This window comes from Sinohyriopsis cumingii, chromosome 13, assembly GCF_028554795.1.
Source record: "Sinohyriopsis cumingii isolate HCF-2022 chromosome 13, ASM2855479v2, whole genome shotgun sequence".
In the NCBI taxonomy this organism is placed as follows: Eukaryota; Metazoa; Mollusca; class Bivalvia; order Unionida; family Unionidae; genus Sinohyriopsis; species Sinohyriopsis cumingii.
In genome coordinates, this window is record NC_142973.1 from 5,252,928 (window position 1) to 5,273,518 (window position 20,591).

The window sequence follows — 20,591 nt, forward strand, 5'->3', positions numbered from 1 at the left end:
GAAATATAGTCACTTATCAAAACATGGGTGTTGGAGATTGAGCAAAGATCACAATCTGGTTTTTTCCCCCTGGCTGTTTCTTATTTGGAAAGCAAATGGCAAGTTGAGGCCCATTATTGACTAGAGTCACCTCAACCAGTTAATTACACCTCCACAGTTCAAGATGGAGAAGGTGAGATCAGTCCATCTCTCCATCTAACAGGAAAAGTATGCCATCAGTTTCGATCTGACCAGTGCATATTTTCACATCCCTATCCATCCCATGTCACAGAAATTTCTTACAATGATATGGTTTATTAGTTCAGTGTCCTTCCCCTTGGTCTCAGAATCAGCCCTTGGGGTTTTACCAAGGTTATGGATTGCATTTTCACCCTGTTCTGATCAAATCATCTATAATGACAACTGTGTACCTGGTATGGCAGGAATGATCTCTCACTTTTAGATCATCTTGACTTTCTAGTGATGTGGGAAAAGTCTCATCTCCATCCATCTCAGAATTTTGCTCATCTGGACATGGAGTTTTTCACCATCCTGAATCTGATCCAGCTTGCTTGTGTTTGTGTAATCAGAATTGTTAAACTTGTCAAGTCTGTTTCCAATAGGATTTGGATTTCATGCAGCAGTGGTCTTGATCCCACTCTGCCATCTTTTATTGCACACTTTACAGATGATGTTGTTAGCAAACAGGAGGACACCAAAATCCCCTACCTGTGTGTTCTGATTTGGCATTTTCTACATTGGTGCAACAATCTCCATATCTGCATACAAATGAGGCCCATTCCTGGCAGACTGAGTATCTTGGATGACACTCTGTCCAGGAGAGGTCAAGTCCTTCACATGGAATGGTCTTTCCATCAATTGGCATTCATTCAGCTCTTTGCCTTTTGGGGGCATCTGATAATCAACCTTTTTGTGATGAGGTGGAATCAACAAGTTACCCATCTTTGTCTCTCCAGTCCCACGCCCCAATGTTTCCAATGCGAAACCTCAGTTGGGCAATCCCAAAAACATTTTAAAAAATGATCATAACAAAAATTATAATAGAATTTTATATTTTTTTCAAGCCACAAACATCCAGTAATTAAATTGCCTTTCTTTGTACCTTAAGCTGGAAGTACAAATTTTCTCTTGGTAATTCCCAAACTGAGTGTTGTTTGGTTTATATTGGTTAGAAGCCACATTAATCAACCTGTGCTGGCTATTCATTGCCTGGTTTAATATCACTACTAGCTCCTAGGAGTGAACCCGTAAAGAGATAAGACTAGTAGATACTCATCTTTTTATCAATTCACCAACATACAGTTGTGGTGTATTTCATCTTTGACTTGACATACTCAGTGCCTGTTATCTAGTTGTATGCTTTCCCATTGGCCAGTGGAAGACATGGGCACTTGCTATAGAGCATGTGACACTGATGGATAACTTAAGCTAAAGGTCTATGGCAAGGATACAGAATCAAATCAGTCACAATTGTTGCATACTATATTGGCTTGTAATTTAATGACTGAATAAACAGCATGGACCTTGGTCTGCCAACAAACAATAATCCCACCTGTAACATTTACTTTACATTTTAGATACACTGATAATATTATTGGATTAACAACACTTAACTGTAATGATGCAAACCCAGATGAACATTAAAAAATAGTTAAATTTCTGATCAAGGATGGCCAACTGTTAGAAAAACGAAGGGCAAAAGAAAACAAATCTGGTTGCCCATTAAATACTTTTACAGGTTTGTGAGCTGATTTATAGACTGCAGAACTCCATCAAAAAATGATAATTGCTCAATTAGTATATATTAACTGATTGCAAACAGATTAAATAAATGTGCCATTAGTAGGATCGATGATGTTATGTGTTATTTATCTACATGACAAAAGTTATTGAATAATTTTGATTACAGCAATCATGGGCGTTTGCAGTAATTTAATGGGCAACCAAAAGATCTTTTGGGCAACCAGGTTTTCAAAGCTGATTTCCTACAGATGACTGGATTTTCAATTTTTTTTTACTTCCTTGACATGCACAATTATTTTCCTTTCAGGACTGTTATACCCATTTGTAATGATACAGCCTCTGTGTGTGTGTTGGATTTTTAACGTAGCTTTAACAATTTTTCAGTCATATTGCTATGATGTCTGCAGTGTGGCAGTTTATAGTGATGTCTTGCACTGGGACATCATGTCGCAGACATGTACCATGATGTCCCACCCAGTCACATTATCCTGACACCAGGCTGACCAGTCCTAACACTAACCTCTTAATGCCGAGCGCCTGGTGAGGCAGATGTTAGTACCATTTTTGTAAGTCTTTCGTATGACTCAGCCAGGGTTCGAAACCATGACCTCCCGCTTCCTAGGTGGACACTCTAACCACTAGATCACCAGAGCGGTCAATACAGCCTGTGTGTTAGTTTATGATAAGATTAATTACAGTTGTTATAGAGTCTTAAAATATCAAGTAGATATTGATTGAATTAATGCATGATTTCTTTGTCCAAATTTACTATATATAGTCATCTATAAATTAAGTCCAACTGCAAAAGAAATGGACCCTCATCTGCCATTATTTAATGTACCAGCAGGTCAGGGTCAATGTTGTTAGTTCTACTATTTAATCTTAACAGTCTGCATTGACCTAGATATGTTGACACATCATGTGATGGCAGATCTGGTTCTTTGCTGTTTGCAGTGGGACTTAATGTATAAATTAGTTAATTAGCAAGAACCATAAGTACAGCTTGAACAGATCAAAGAAAAACACTTGGAAAAGACCTAGAATTTGGGGTTTCAAAAGTGTTGGAATCCTAGAATTGTCATGGCTTGAACAGATCAAGTTCATCAAAGCAAAAAACATGGAAAAAACCCTAGAATTTGATGTTTCAAAAGTGTTGGAACCTTAGAATTAAATTTGTCTTACCTTGAACAGATCAATTTCATCAAAGAAAAAACATGGAAAAGACTGAGAATTTGGGGTTTCAAAAGTGTTGGAACCCTAGAATTAAATTTGTCATAGCTTGAACAGATCAATTTCATCAAAGAAAAAAACATGGAAAAGACCGAGAATTTGGGGTTTCAAAAGTGTTGGAACCCTAGAATTAAATTTGTCATAGCTTGAACAGATCAATTTCATCAAAGAAGAAAAAACATGGAAAAGACCTAGAATTTGGGGTTTCAAAAGTGTTGGAACTCTAGAATTAAATTTGTCATAGCTTCTTCTAAACTGCTTGAGGAATTTCTTATCCATACACTTAAGTGAATATTGTAATTGCCCTGGTGCATCACTCTGTTCCTTCTATTCATCCATCTGACCATACATTCATCTACCTCTCAGTGACAAAGTTAGGGTTTTGCTTCTTCTCCCACATGGGGTGGGATAATGAAACTTTGTTGGCTTGATATGTGTTGATGTAGATGCACAGTAATATTGTACGTTTTACCTCTTGCCCATTTTTGGGGGACATTTTGATGAAAAGTTGCCTGGATAATTTAGTTGAATCTAGATAAATAGTTTGCTGTGAAATAAGTTTACTTTTCTCTGCTGTCCTGTTTTTGTTTAAATTACTTAAAACTTTTTTTGAACATTTTTGATTTTGAGAATTCAGTTTGTCATTGCTTCTCCTCCCTTCCAGTTTGGTAGATTTTATTAAAATTTTGTCAACTAGCTATATGTGTAGTGTAGATGTCCTATAGTTTACTTTTTACCACGGCCCATTTTGGGAAGAAATTTCTTGAAAATTTGTTGAAACAGTTAATTGGAGAATTCAGCTTGATTTTTTTAAAAAGTCTGTAAGCACCCTTAGAAACTTTACTGCTTCATATTAACTGATGTGTTGGAAATATTTTGATCTTTCATTGCTTTTAGCTTTTGGGAGAAGGCGAGTGTATGTTGTTTGCTAAATAAGAAAACATGTTTCAAAGACAGTGCATGTCTGTAACTGCATGTGCATCTAGTTAAGTTTTTTGTTTATATGGTGGAGATCTGTATTCTAAAAACACAGTTCTGTATTTATATGGTGGAGATCTGTATTCTAAAAACACAGTTCTGTGATTTATATGGTGGAGATCTGTATTCTAAAAACACAGTTCTGTGATTTATATGGTGGAGATCTGTATTCTAAAAACACAGTTCTGTATTTATATGGTGGAGATCTGTATTCTAAAAACACAGTTCTGTGATTTATATGGTGGAGATCTGTATTCTAAAAACACAGTTCTGTGATTTATATGGTGGAGATCTGTATTCTAAAAACACAGTTCTGTGATTTATATGGTGGAGATCTGTATTCAAAAAACACAGTTCTGTGATTTATATGGTGGAGATCTGTATTCTAAAAACACAGTTCTGTATTTATATGGTGGAGATCTGTATTCTAAAAACACAGTTCTGTGATTTATATGGTGGAGATCTGTATTTAAAAGCACAGTTCTTTGATTTATATGGTGGAGATCTGTATTCTAAAAACACAGTTCTGTGATTTATATGGTGGAGATTCTAAAAACACAGTTCTGTGATTTATATGGTGGAGATCTGTATTCTAATAACACAGTTCTGTTATTTATATGGTGGAGTTATGTATTCTAAAAACACAGTTCTGTGATTTATATGGTGGAGATCTGTATTCTAAAAACACAGTTCTGTGATTTATATGGTGGAGATCTGTATTCTAAAAACACAGTTCTGTGATTTATATGGTGGAGATCTGTATTCAAAAAACACAGTTCTGTGATTTATATGGTGGAGATCTGTATTCTAAAAACACAGTTCTGTATTTATATGGTGGAGATCTGTATTCAAAAAACACAGTTCTGTGATTTATATGGTGGAGATCTGTATTTAAAAGCACAGTTCTTTGATTTATATGGTGGAGATCTGTATTCTAAAAACACAGTTCTGTGATTTATATGGTGGAGATTCTAAAAACACAGTTCTGTGATTTATATGGTGGAGATCTGTATTCTAATAACACAGTTCTGTTATTTATATGGTGGAGTTCTGTATTCTAAAAACACAGTTCTGTGATTTATATGGTGGAGATCTGTATTCTAAAAACACAGTTCTGTGATTTATATGGTGGAGTTCTGTATTCTAAAAACACAGTTCTGTGATTTATATGGTGGAGATCTGTATTTAAAAACACAGTTCTGTGATTTATATGGTGGAAATCTGTATTCTAAAAACACAGTTCTGTGATTTATATGGTGGAAATCTGTATTCTAAAAACACAGTTCTGTATTTATATGGTGGAGTTCTGTATTCTAAAAACACAGTTCTGTGATTTATATGGTGGAGATCTGTATTCTAAAAACACAGTTCTGTGATTTATATGGTGGAGATCTGTATTCTAAAAACACAGTTCTGTGAATTATATGGTGGAGATCTGTATTCTAAAAACACAGTTCTGTGATTTATGTGGTGGAGATCTGTATTCTAAAAACACAGTTCTGTGATTTATATGGTGGAGATCTGTATTCTAAAAACACAGTTCTGTGATTTATATGGTGGAGATCTGTATTCTAAAAACACAGTTCTGTGATTTCTATGGTGGAGATCTGTATTCTAATAACACAGTTCTGTGATTTATATGGTGGAGATCTGTATTCTAAAAACACAGTTCTGTGATTTATATGGTGGAGATCTGTATTCTAAAAACACAGTTCTGTGATTTATATGGTGGAGATCTGTATTCTAAAAACACAGTTCTGTGATTTATATGGTGGAGATCTGTATTCTAAAAACACAGTTCTGTGATTTATTGATGGGTCATTATTCTTATGCACCTGACGTAATTCATTTCTTTTTAGGTCCAGCCTTTTGCAGGTATAATTGATAATGTGCGATATAATGTTCCCAGGGTACTGTTCAATATGACAGCAGTTGGTCCATTCAGATACAGTAAAAGGTCACAGGATGTTGTTGCAGAAGGTAAATCTTTTCAATTTTTCAGTCACAGAAACCATAGACTTTGATATTGTCGGATTCACTCCAGTCTTACAAGGAGGTCTGACAGACACTGATAAAAGTTAATGTTTTGGTGTCCTTTGGAATTCCCGGTCCATTTATTCTTTTAGTATATATTAGATAAAGCATGGCATTTTGATGTCCCAAATGATGCATGTCACTTTCAGAAAATTGAGAGCTGTGATTTGATTGGTGAGTCTGAAGGTCAGCATAACATGTCCTCATAGTAGTGGTCATCAGATTTCCAGATAACATTGTGGAGATCTGATTTATAATTATCTAGTCTCATATTTGCCTATTAGATCACCTGTACCTTTGCAACCATATTTGTACAAATAATGTGACAATTAACTGGAATAATGAAAAGTTGATTGATAAAAATCAAATGGTCAAATTGTTCATAGTTGATTATAAACAATTAAAGTGTCATTAAATATACCCACCATAAGGTGGAACATTACTATGTCTGTATGTCTGAGACCAGTTTCAGTTCTGCTCAAATTGTCCACCATCTACAGCTGCAAGACTTTATGGATGGTTTGCATTTATAGCGAAAAAGATATGCTGTAGTAATCACTATAGCTAAAAGAAAATAAATGGTATCTGTTCGGTAATTTTAGTTCCACATGACATACCTAGATCGATATTGTGGATAACTTGTACTTTGGGTAAGAAAGGATCCCATCAGTTTCAGTGTCAATAGGTCAAAGGTCAGAGTCACTGTGACTGAAAGATGAAAAATGGTTTCAGTACAATAACAGACCTAGACCAATTTTTGTATATGACTTGCTCTTGGGGTATGAGAGAACCCTATCAAGTTAGATGAAACTGTCAGTAGTCAAAGTTACTGTTATGGAAACAAGAATAATGATTTCTGCAGAAAAAATTTGGTTTATCAGATTTTGTGGATGACTTACACATTCGGTAAGAAAGAAGAAAATAATTATAAAGCATTTTGGATTATGTCAATGCACACATATCAGTAAGGTATCCAGTAGCTGTAATTTCCATCCACTGCCTTAAATTGATATGCAAAAAAAGTAAAGATAAAGAGAAATGAGAAAAAACCCACAAAGTATTCACTAGAAATACTGAATATGAAAGAAAGATTAGTAAAAAATATTAGTGTATGAAAATTAAATATAATATCCTTCATTCATATAGAACTGTTGTTGAAATATCTAAATTCTCATGAAGGCAAATTTCATTTTATCCATGCAATTTTAATCAAAGAGAATAACCTCCTTTAAATTACTATTGCTTGAAGCACTATTATTAATGAAACACTATGTATCGATACTAATTACTATTGCTTGAAGCACTATTATTAATGAAACACTATGTATCGATACTATTTACAGAATAACCTTTAAATTACTATTGCTTGAAGCACTATTATTAATGAAACACTATGTATCGATACTAATTACAGCAGACTGTTAAGGATTCACTGATTGGACAAACCCCACTGTATCAACATTGTGTCATTCTAGTTTCATGGTACATGCAAATGCTTGTCAGGTAATTAAACCTTAAATTGAAGAATAATGCAAGCACACCTTTATCACAACCATTGATAATTAGGTCCAATCTTTAATCATTGTCATGTGAGCTGCAATTATCCATTCAGCGTGAATTGGCTTGATTAACGAGGTTTCAATTTTAACTAATACAGTATAATGATTATTACCAGTAACATATTATTCCATTATGGCCTTTATTACCTGTTTAGCTTACCAGTTGTGGATGTGTGATTGTAATTCTTCTTTGTACTCTTTAGTTATTGTCAAGTGGTTGAAGTTGGTATGTACACGAGGCTGGCACAAACATTGAAGTAATTCCAGCAATCAAAGTATGGCCTTGATACCTCTGTTGAGAACCCTGATGAAAAATATGCCTGGAAGTCAGTTTCATACATTCAACAGGGCAACTCAGAATTTACTCTTAAATGCCATAGCTGCTTCCATTAATCTCCAGTTTGCAGAAAGAGATAAAGAGCTGCAGACATGTCCATGTTTATGCTGCTAAAACCATCACAAGGCCTCTATTCCATGGCCACATAGACGAGGTTAGGAAATTGGCTGCCAAGGAGATAAACCTCATGCAGGCACAGCATACCAGAGCCCAGCCCTAAAGAAAGACCAGAGATGGACCCTATTAAAGCAAGCCACAGTAACCCATGAGTCTTCCAAATCATCTTGAAGGGCCTTGAGATTATATTCAGGTACCATCTACCACGTTAGAGCTCTATTCGCTACATATGTCCCAAGGGACCTGTGTAAAGCTGACATACTGCATCAGGAAATCAACTCTATCCTCCCAAAAAGTTGTAAGTGATAATTCACAGCAATAACTCGCTGGGAGTTTAGCCTTGACTACCTAGATGTCAAGGCCAATGGCAGGTTCCAACCAGTCATAGATCTCTCATCCCACACATTCAGGCACTGTAGTTCAGAATGTAGAGGCCAGGATCAGTTCTAAGTGTCATTCATGAGGGAAATTTTGCAGTTAGTCTGGACTTCCAAGATGCATACCTTCATATTTCCATGCACATGACTTCCCCCAGATTCCTACAGTTTGTATATACAGGGATACCAGTTTAGTGTACTCCTATATCTTCTGAATCTCTGTCCCTGGATCTTCACGGAAATTGTCAAAAACATCTTATAACTCTTAAGAATCACCTCCTCATCTGTGACATCAGACTACCTGTTTGACATTCTAGTATATGCTGAACACAGTTTTACTGAACTGGAATGGTCTCAGTGCACGTGCCTTTCACCCAACCCATCTGATTCCCAAAATCTTTTGCAGGAAGTGAGAGAATGAGATGGCCGACTGATTCTGATTGCCTTCCTCAGATGGAAAAAATCATGAGTCGGCAACCTTCAGAATCGAGCAGTTAAGAAAATCCTGCCTTTTCTTCCCATCCTGAAACTGCTGCACCAGTAGACTTTCCATCCAAATGCAAATGCTGAACCTGCATGCCTGGCTTATTTAAAATAAGCATTCAGAAAATACAAGTGGCAGACAGAATTACTTAGCAAGAAAGTCTATCACTTTGAAAGCCTATGGGAGGAAGGGGATTGAGAGTTGTCTTTCAGTGTGTTACTAGCAGAGAAACAAATCCCTTCACAATTTCAATACCACAAGTTGCCAACTTCCTCCTAAGGCTTTTTTTGGGAGAATAAGTTAGCTTTAATCTCAATCAAGGGCTTTCATTCCATGACTTGTGACCTATTTCACCATCTTGGAAGGGAGGAAAAAAGGCAAAGATATCTCCAACATTTTAGCTAAGTTCAACTTGTTTCATCTAAAGGGCATGGCCCATTGTTGGTAATAAACCATACCTTGGGTTCTAATGTGATTGAACAAAGCACCATTCCAGCCTGATCAGCTCCCCTTTCATACAAGACCTGCTGCCTAGTAACTAGGTACAGTTGGCAGAATCAGTTAAATTCATGCCTTATCTGTCAACCCAAACTATCAGGAAATGAGTCCTTTATCTTGAAACCACTGTCTTCTTTGGACCCATCTTTCCATTGACATCTGCAGGATTCCTTCAGGGCATTGAATTCATACCTGAAGGGTCCTGAGTCAGTCACTAGAGGGAAGTCTTGCTTGTTCTTACTACTCAAATAATGAAGAAAAAATATTTTCTCACAGGCTCTGTTGTTTTGGATCTGTTGACTTATATGCTCAGCTGCAAGGAACTAACTCCTGACCAAATGATTTTTCATATACATATCAGTTCATGAGATGATGGGCAGTTGAGTTCATCTGTTCCCAGACTGACATGTTCAGGCCATGGCATGGAGGTTAGAGACATTATTTTCTGGCTTTTTTCTGAGTGACCTTTCTTCTCAGAGGGATCTTTTTTCAGTGTATTTAGCCTAATTTCTCAGGCGACATTGTGTGTACAGTTACAAAATTTGATTGCATATTTATCTTTGATTATTTTACTCACCATATACATAAGTAGGACACAGTGACCTACTTTCATGATCGAGAAATTTTTAAAGACATTTTTGCATTTATTGCCTCACTGACCCACTGTCAATATCATAATGATCTGCTTTTCTTTCTCTAGTGACTATGCAGAATTTTAGACTATGCCATGTTGGAACATGCAGGATATAGCATTCTTCAGATTTCATTTTTCACTAAGTAAATTGCTTGTTTGTTATCTTTTTTGCAATGCAGAAATGAGTTCATTCCTTGCCAGGAATTTGGTGTGTCCATTTAGAAAACCTCAATGCAGACTATTACGAATAATGGTATATTTCTCTGCTTATTTCAAGGTGACCTGATAGAAAGCATACAGAAGTTTTCATGCATGATTGGATGGAAAACAGACATGATAGAGCTCATCACGCAAAAGGAAGGATCATTTAAAATTGTAAGATATTTGTACATGTGTGTTGTCCATTAGTGTAGTGAAATTGTGAGTAATACAAAGTTGTATCCATCAATTGAAAAGCACATTGGCTATAATTTGAATTAACCATGAGGTTGGGAATATGGCACAGTGATACAGCATGCTCAATTTATCTAGTGCATTTCTATCACTTCCATAGTTCAATTAGCCCATCTCTTCCAAAAATCTCATTATCACATAGTTTTTGTGTTTGTATGCCTGTCATAGGTTATGATGTCTGTCCATGCTACCAGTCTTGTTTCTGCATAATAACTCAAGTTGTACACCATCTTCATTTACCAGGCATTATGGATGACTTGCAAGTGGAGTAAGGAAAAACTCTGTTGATTTCCAGGTCAAAAGGTCAAAGGTTAAGGTAACTGGCTGAAATAAGAAAAATAGTTTCTGCACATTTGAGCTCTCCACCATCCAGAGTTACCGAATATTGTGGATGGCTTGCACTTGGGGTAAGGAATAACTGAATCAAATTTGGGATGAAAAGTTCTGAGGGCAAGGTCACTGTGACAGAAGGACACTATGACCCTATCCCCAAGTAAGAGTCATTGCATAGAAAAACCTGTTGTCTGTCATCCACAGTCTGACATCCAATGTTCATCACTTAAAAACAGGTTTGTTGTCACTACTTATCTTAAAATATTTCAAGGATTGACATGAAACTTAACACACACATTCATCCCAGTGATTTTTTGGTTTTAAATGAAAATGTTGCTGGTTGGAGATCCATGATGGTCACCACAGTGGCCATGTTGAAAATCGTGTTATCACTAGTCCTCCTGAATGTCATAACAGTCATATCAGCATGGAGATTTTACTAAAAGACCTTTTATGATGTGTGCTTGGTCCTAAATTAAAATTGCACTCATCTGATGTCCATTATAGCTGCCATGTCAGCCGTCTTGAGAATGCAAACTCTCTTTCTGAATGGAAAGTGATATTGACATGTGGTTTCACCCGAAGACTTCTTATGATGTCTGGTTGATCCTAAATGTAAATAATGTTGCCCTGACATTCAATAGGTGTCATCACAGTGGCCATTTTATAAATCTTGTTATGGCTACTCCACCTAAATAGATGGTCGTATCAGTGTATGGTTTTCACAAAAAGACTTCTTATGATGTCAGGTTGGTCCTAAATACAAATGTTGCAAGTCTGACATCCAGTTTTGGCCATCTTAGCAGCCATCTTGAAACAATTATTATTGCTACTCCTTCTGAACAAAAAGTCATATCATCATGGTTATTTATAGCTCAAGTGGTCATAGACCAGAAGAACATCAGGGATGGTGTGTTGTCCATTGTGTATGCACCCATCCATTAGCACAAGTTTGTTATTGTACCCCTTCTAAACTACTTGGAGGATTGCCATGAAACGTTACACATATATTCATCTCATGGTCTACTTGGTCACAGAGACGTCTGGAAAAGCTTGTCACTATTCTTCGAGAATGGATGGTCATATCAAGATGGAGTTTTCACTGAAAGGCTTACCATGTCTAGTTGGTCCTTAATGAAGATGATGCCGGTCTGATGGTTGTTCATTATGGCAGCCATGGCTACCATCTTCAGAATGTTGTTATCACTGCTCCTCCTGAGAAGAAAAAATAATGTTGATAATGGGAATTTTCCAGAAAACCTTTTATGATGTCTAGTTGAATGAAAATAGTGCTTATCTGATATCTAATATGGTCACCACAGTTTCTGTCTTGAAAGTGACAACTTGCTTTTTACAGTATGTTTGATTCAGGAATTTTGCTCCGGATGTCAGAGGAGCAAAGTGATTGCATCAGCACTGCACTATCTAGAAACATGATAGCTCAGTTTGTTTTGCTTCTTTTTGTTGTTTTCTTTTTCTTTTTGGTACACTTTGATTTTTTTTTGTTTGCTTTATTTCTACCCAAGAACTTACACAATGGAAGTATCAAGACTATGAATGTGAACGTTTTCTTTTTCTTTTGCAGTCTTCTGTGACGGTGTCAAAAAATGCAAGCATGCCAAAGACAACAAATAACTACACAAATTCATTTCACAGAGAAAATGCATTTGTAGGATCAAGGGGAAATGTATATGAAAGCTCAACATCAGAGTCTGACAGTGAGAGTGATGTTACTTCCAGTGACTCTTCAGTAGATGAAACTAGAAAAAGTAAGAGCAGGAGAAAGACGAATAATGTAAGGAAAGATGTTAGTCTCTCAACACGTAGAAATGGTGCTTCAAGCCAACATAATAAACAAAGTGGAAGAGGTGGTGGTGTAATAAAACATAGGGCTAGTTTGAAGAAAAAAGATGTAGAAAATGAGAAAAATGCTAAATCTAAAACCAGAAATTCAAATGGTGTTTTGAGTAATTCTTCTGTGGTTGCCAAGAAAGAAAAAGATTTTGATGATAAAAACAGCAAAGATGCATTATCTGTAACTGTTGAAAATGTTAAAACAGAAATGACAGAGAATATTGACAAAGGTGAGAAGGTAGAGGATGGAGGTTTAGATCTTGCAGATTTGTCTAAATTGGAAATTTCATCAGATGATAGGAGTAGAGTGCTGAAAAAGTATGGGCTGACGACACAGAAAACAGATATACAAGGGGCAGAAAAAGATGCAGATAGTGAAACTTCACAAAGAACAGTAAATGAAACTGGTACTACAGGGACAGAAAAAGATGGAGTTATTGTAACTAACTCGAAACTGAAAAACTCTCTAGAAAAGAATGGGGCAAATGTCAAAAGTAAGAATGGAAATGACAAGCCTCGAACAGGCCAGAACATACAGCCAAAAAGAGAACTACACATCCTAAACACCAGAGCATATGGCTATGCAATTGTCTCAAGGAATAAAACCGGAATAAAACCTTCCAGACCATTGGTGCCAACTCTCAATTCGTATATGGACTACAAATATCAAATTGTTGAGCGTTCTAGCTCAGCTGAAACACCCAAAATTGCCTATCGTCATCAATTACAAGCAGTGAAATATGATGCTAGGATATTTGGTCCATTAGTTCAGGAATCAAGTTCCGATTTGTCAGATGGAGACTCCTCATCTGATGATGATGACACTGATTAAATGCAGATATGTCTCATTAATTCATTATAGACTATTTCTATTGCAGAAATCATTGTATTAATCAGACTATTAAAAAAGCAAATACGACTTGTAATGGCCAGCAGTAATCTCTATAATTGTGCCAGTATATGTTTACATCATTCTACATGTGCAGAATATCATGGCTTTTAAGAGAAATGACACAAGATAGAAAAAAAGTATGACTTGCGTATATGGAATGTTTGTACTGGTATTTAGAGAGAGGTCATTACATTTTTATTTTATCGCAAGTCTTCTTTAAAGCACAGGGATATTGTGATACATTCTGTCAATACATACATAACGTATAGTTGGGCAAATATACCTACATATGGTCTTACCCACGTATCCTGGGCCCTACCCAAGAAGCTTAACCTTTGAGGCAGAGGTCAGAACAGGTAAGCATTGGGATAAATATTTTGCAAAACACGGAATTTAAGATTTATTTACAAGAGACTTTGAACTTTCAGCATTTGGTTTTAGAGTTGAATTGGTATTGAAGTAAGATCAGAAGTTCTGTTTGGTTTCCGAATAACTTTCTAAATGAATTTTAAATGCCATATATATCTGAATACCAGTCTGAATTTCTGCCATTTTAATGCAAATACAGTACTAGGACTATACTAGGACTATCGTCCCAAATGTCTTGAAAGTAATTTTAATGATCTTCCACAATATCCCAAGCCACTGATGAATCATACAGGTTAAAACATTCCATAAAGGTTGGTCATATTTATTTCATATTATCTCTCGTTGTTGTTACAGTGGTAAAATATGCTGCATATGTTCCATAAAGAAAGACATCCCAGTGGATTACTTATCATTATTAGGATAATAATACACTTGCAACACTATAAATTTGGTGGTAAAATGCCACCCAGATAAAAAATATGCTTTGATAACTGCATCACACTCAATTTGGATTGCATTTGATGTGAACGTTTCTCTATACTGGCTTTAGTACAGAATGTGATGTTTTTTCATAGGTGGAAAGAGTCAGGATTTCTTTATTTGCACTGATGAAGCAGAGGGCTGGAAGTATTACAAGATTGCATGTGGTAGACAGGACAATGATGCACATCTAAGCTGCTATACATAGTCTGGTTCTTTTTTCCCTCATTTTTGATTGAATTTCAGTCTGGGATCTGACAGAGAGGTGCAGTAGTATTGAGACTGTGCGCTTGTGTACTAATGGGCCGAGATAATGAACTAAGGTTTTAATGGCCCTGAAATCAAAACAGCTAAACAGCAGTGATATATTCTGAAAGAGTACGAGCTATGAGAACCATGAAAAGAAATGATAGTTTTATAAACAGAAGTAAGATTAAGACTGGACTGGAGTTCAAGCAAATATTCTAATACATATGTGAATGTAAAATTCATTCTGATTGGTGGAATATCAAATTTTCTGACTATAATTTACAATATACAGTTGGAAACTTTGATAGCATTGTTATGACTTTTATTTTGCCATCGTGCAATGGATAATTCAATTTTTAGCTACTTTTTAAAAAAATATTTCCAAATTACATTAGAATAGTGATAACTGTGGTATATTTTTAGGTATGCTGATATTTATCTGTGGACATATTCTGCTGATGTACATGGATGGTTATACTGTTGATGTATATGGGTATTTATACTGTGCTGATGCATATGGGTGGTTATACTCTGCTGATGTATATGGATGGTTATACTGTACTGATGTATATGGGTGTTTATACTGTGCTGATGTATATGGATGGTTATACTGTGTTGATATTTATGAGTGGTTATACTGTGCTGATATTTATGAGTGGTTATATTGTGCTGATGTATATGAATGTTTATACTGTGTTGATATTTATGAGTAGTTATTCTGTGTTGATGTTTATGAATGGTTATACCATGTAGATTTACATGGGTATTTATACTGTGCTGATGTATATGGATGGTTATACTTTGTTGATATTTATGAGTGGTTATACTGTGCTGATGTATATGGATGGTTATACTGTGCTGATGTATATGGATGGTTAGTCTGTGCTGATATATGTGGGTGGTTATATTCTTGCAAAGTTTACTTTTTGTTGTATCCAGTGATTTACTGACCATTTAATCTTCATTTATTACAGTATTACCACCTATATATGTCTGCAAATGAGAGAAAATAGAAATGCTATATTCCAGTGCTAGGAAAAATCATTGTATTACAAGAGCATTTATTTATTAAACAGAATAGTTTGCCAACTTTTATAAAGAGTTACTTACATGTTAAGATCAGGTAGCATATATAAGAATATTGCTGTCTAATATTATATTTATATTTATAATGCCTACTTTTTATAAAGGCAAGTATAGTGTGTCTGTAGACATTCTAGTCACTAGTTTCTTCATCATATCAAGATTACATTTGAGTAGCATATTTACATTGTTTATTGTCCATAACAGGTGCTCTCATGGAGTACATATCTGTTAAAATCTTCATATCCACATATGATATTTTATATATGCCCATTCTTTGAAGAGAGAATTTATTTTTATCCATGTCTGTCACATCCATGACAAACTTTATTATGGCAAACTATTTCTGTTCAGAATAACTTTTGAAAGACTTAATGGGTTGATATCAAAGTTGGCATGAAGCATATTTTTTGGAGATCTAGAAGGCTGTAAATTTTATACAAATGCTGTCAATCCATCATCAGATATGACTGTCATTAATAATAATAATAGAAACGCCTTTAAGTCTTCAAAAACAAAACTTAAGAGAATTGAACCAAATTGTATTAGATCCTGTCATGAAAGTCTTTTTAAGTTGATGTAAGTGATACTGCTCCACCATTAAATATGCTTGCCATTACTAAAATAGCCATTTTGTAAAAAAACAACTTATCAGAGACTATTAAGAACAGTGGGACCAGAAACCATTTTGCCATTACCAGGTTTCACATTTATTTTCAAATGATACAAATTCACTTAAATATTTGGTCACCATTGATAAATAAATAAAAATCCTTAAATGACTTCTGAAAAGTCACATGACAGAAATTTGGTGAATCAGACAGAAAACGTCCTAACTTGATGGCTTTGAAGGTTTTACAAAGATGTAGATCTGCCATCAAGTATGGCTGCTTTAACTTAAAACAGAACGTTTAATGACTATCGTAAAGAACAATCAGAATTTGACCAAATTTGACATAATGTATCCTGGTTTAAAGGCCTTTTAAATTGTGCCAATCCATGATCAAATATAGTCAGTGTTTCTAAAACTAGAAAATATTTACACAGCTTTATCACAAGGACCTATGTAACATAATTTGACCATCTTTGATATAAACTGTCCTATTAGTTTTATCACTATTGGACAGTTGATGCTGATGTACCATCATATATAGATGAAGATACAAAAGCTAGAGAAGTTTTGAAATGGTTGATCATAACATAAGCAATGAACTACATTGGAAGACATTTCTACGGAAAGTATACTACAGACCTATGTTTCATTGCCTCGCATTCAGCTATTAGGCAGATGTTTGTCAAGTGAGCACTTGAACTCCTGTTCTTGTATGTAGCATTAACCTCTGTGGAAAGTTGTTCAGTAACAAGGTTCTCTTTATAAGATTTTTTAATAAACCTCTATATTCTTATGCTAGAGACACACTGACCCAGAAATCGCTATATTGTTATGCTAGGGACACACTGACCCAGAAACCTCTATATTGTTATGCTAAGGACACACTGACCCAGAAACCTGTATCTTGTTATGCTAGGGACACACTGACCCAGAAACCTCTGTATTGTTATGATAGGGACACACTGACCCAGAAACCTCTATATTGTTATGCTAGGGACACACTGACCCAGAAACCTCTATATTGTTATACACTGGGACACACTGACCCTTAAACCTGTATCTTGTTATGCTAAGGACACACTGACCCAGAAACCTGTATCTTGTTATGCTAGGGACACACTGACCCAGAAACCTGTATCTTGTTATGCTAGGGACACACTGACCCAGAAACCTCTATATTGTTATACACACTGACCCAGAAACCTCTGTATTGTTATGCTAGAGACGCACTGACCCAGAAACCTCTATATTGTTATGCTAGGGACACACTGACCCAGAAACCTGTATCTTGTTATGCTAGGGACACACTGACCCAGAAACCTCTATATTGTTATGCTAGGGACACACTGACCCAGAAACCTCTATATTGTTATGCTAGGGACACACTGACCCAGAAACCTCTATATTATTATGCTAGAGACACACTGACCCAGAAACCTCTATATTGTTATGCTAGAGACACACTGACCCAGAAAGCTCTATATTGTTATGCTAGGGACACACTGACCCAGAAAGCTCTATATTGTTATGCTAGGGACACACTGACCCAGAAAGCTCTATATTGTTATGCTAGGGACACACTGACCCAGAAAGCTCTATATTGTTATGCTAGGGACACACTGACCCAGAAACCTCTATATTGTTATGCTAGGGACACACTGACCCAGAAACCTGTATCTTGTTATGCTAGGGACACACTGACCCAGAAACCTCTATATTGTTATGCTAGGGACACACTGACCCAGAAAGCTCTATATTGTTATGCTACGGACACACTGACCCAGAAACCTGTATCTTGTTATGCTAGGGACACACTGACCCAGAAACCTGTATCTTGTTATATATCATATAGGCTAGAAATGGTACATAAGCAAGAGAAAATTCAAGAAGATAATAATACTCTCTTGCAAAATAGATTGGAAAGGCACTTGTTTGTATGTTCCAGATTCAGTGAAGCTTTGACCTTTACCAACTCACAGAGTTTGAATGGAAGAAACTAAATCAATGGATGACATGTTTAGAATTTGATTGGCATGTGCCATTGGGCATGAGAAAACACAGGCTAAAATTTGTTCCCTTGGTAGGGTATATTACATGTAAAATCATGACTTTTTCAAATTAGTAAACTACGAGGGAGAGATTGTATACATTTAGAATATTTCACTTGCATTGGATGCATACTGTTCGTAATTTTGTACCTCATTTTAAATATGTAATTATTGTTATACATTTTATATGTACTGTAATTTTATATTAAAAATGTGTCTTGATATACTACAGTATGTGCATCTAGCTCATTGATCAAAGAGCTACTTAAATATTGTACAGATTTATTTGAATATAATTAAAGTAGACAAATACTGATACATTAGGTTTCTTTCCTGAATCTTTAGATCACCCAAATGAAGTAGTACAACAGGCATCAGTGTCCCCTCATATAAAAGCATATACATCTCAACCATTCTTTCTTCCTAGGCAACAGTTTCAGATGGGTGACATAGCACCAACCCTTTGTGGAGGCTTTTTTGTACAATCATGTTTCATTATGTATGTATTCTTGACTAAGTATTTCCATTTAGCTGAGATCATTTGCACACCATATACTTACTGTTATACCTGGAATAGTTTGAACACTGTATACATACTATTATACCTGGGATCATTTGCACACTGTCTACATACTGTTATACCTGGAATAGATTGCACAAGGTACACATACTGTTATACCTGGAATAGTTTGCACACCATATACATACATACCTGGAATCATTTGCACACCACATACATACTGATATACCTGGAATAGTTTGCACACCGTATGATACTGTTATACCTGGAATCATTTGCACACCACATACATACTGTTATACCTGGAATAGTTTGCACACCGTATGATACTGTTATACCTGGAATCATTTGCACACCACATACATACTGTTATACCTGGAATAGTTTGCACACCGTATGATACTGTTATACCTGGAATCATTTGCACACCGTATACATACTGTTATACCTGGAATAGTTTGCACACCCTATACATACGGTTATACCTGAGGTCATTTGCACACTTTACATACCGTTATACATGAGATCATTTGCACACCATATTCATACTTTATACCTGAGATCATGAAACTTGGTGATCTAATAAATATTGATTAATACACCCTCATCACAAAACTAAGTCACTGTGACCCACATTTCTTGCTTCACTGACTTTGCTCAAATTTGGTATATATAAGTTTTTTTCTCAATCATTGTTCTTGCTAGAATCATCAAACAAGATAATTGGATGCCTCTTATTAGTACCACACCCTCACAATAAAAAATGGTCAGTGGCATACATTTCACATTTCACTGGCATAGGTTATGTTTTTGCAAAGCTCATGACCACAGGGGTCTTTTGCATCCAGTATACATAGAATCATGAAACCTTTGTCAGGGGATGCAGTACACTCCTTATGACAAGTAGGTCACTGTGATCAATATTTCATACTTAACTGACAAGTTAAATTTGTTTTCAAAAGGTCAGTCACATTCTACTGACATTTGTTAAGTTTTTGCATTTAGTTCATGACTCAGTAGGTTTTAGCTTTGTATGTATTATCTTATTTTAAAGCAAGAAACTAGAGGATACATTTTAATGAACTATATCCCCCACATTACAAAAAGATGGCCTTTATTTAATGCTGTTTATGTTCAAATCATGAGACTTGATCATTGGATGTATCTCTCTTAGTACTACACTCTTGCAACAAAAGGTCTCTAAAAGACATGTTATGATTGACAGCTTGGATTAAGTATTGAGCTCATGATTACACAGATTTTTCTATACATCCTAGTCTACAAAGAAGACTCTTTCTGACCAGTGCATTTGGAAGCAATAATAAACTTAAATATTAATGACTATACATTGTATATTGTGATTGATTACCATCAACAGATTATATTCTGTGGTTTTTAATTACCATCAACAATATTGTGTGGTTATTGATTACCATCAACGGGTTAACTGTGTATTGTACAATTGAATGAGCATAGGAGTTAGATGCATGGACTTTATATTTCATATTTTTCACGTGAGACTTCAGCTGTAGTGGCTAATCAAGGTAAGTACTTACGCATGAACTATGCATGTAATACTGGCTGTTACTCCAAACTATGCATGTAATACTGACTGTTACTCCAAACTTTGCATGTAATACTGACTGGTACTCTGAGATTACTCTTAGCCTGTGACTTTCACAAAGTAAAATCAGGCTTCATGGGGT

General features: G+C 35.7%; 1 protein-coding gene across 2 annotated transcripts in view; it reads left to right on the top strand.

Moving 5' to 3' along the window:
* LOC149784884 (uncharacterized) overlaps positions 1-18,683 on the top strand; it is a 51,830-nt gene extending 33,147 nt beyond the window's left edge. For both annotated transcript variants that reach the window (XM_089978461.1, XM_089978462.1), the window contains 3 exons: positions 5,811-5,931; positions 10,269-10,366; positions 12,363-18,683. In XM_089978461.1, coding sequence (XP_089834587.1) covers positions 5,811-5,931; positions 10,269-10,366; positions 12,363-13,463 — 1,320 coding nt within the window. In that variant the 3' untranslated portion in view covers positions 13,464-18,683. The remainder of the gene's footprint in view (positions 1-5,810; positions 5,932-10,268; positions 10,367-12,362) is intronic.
* The last annotated feature ends 1,908 nt before the right edge of the window (positions 18,684-20,591 follow it).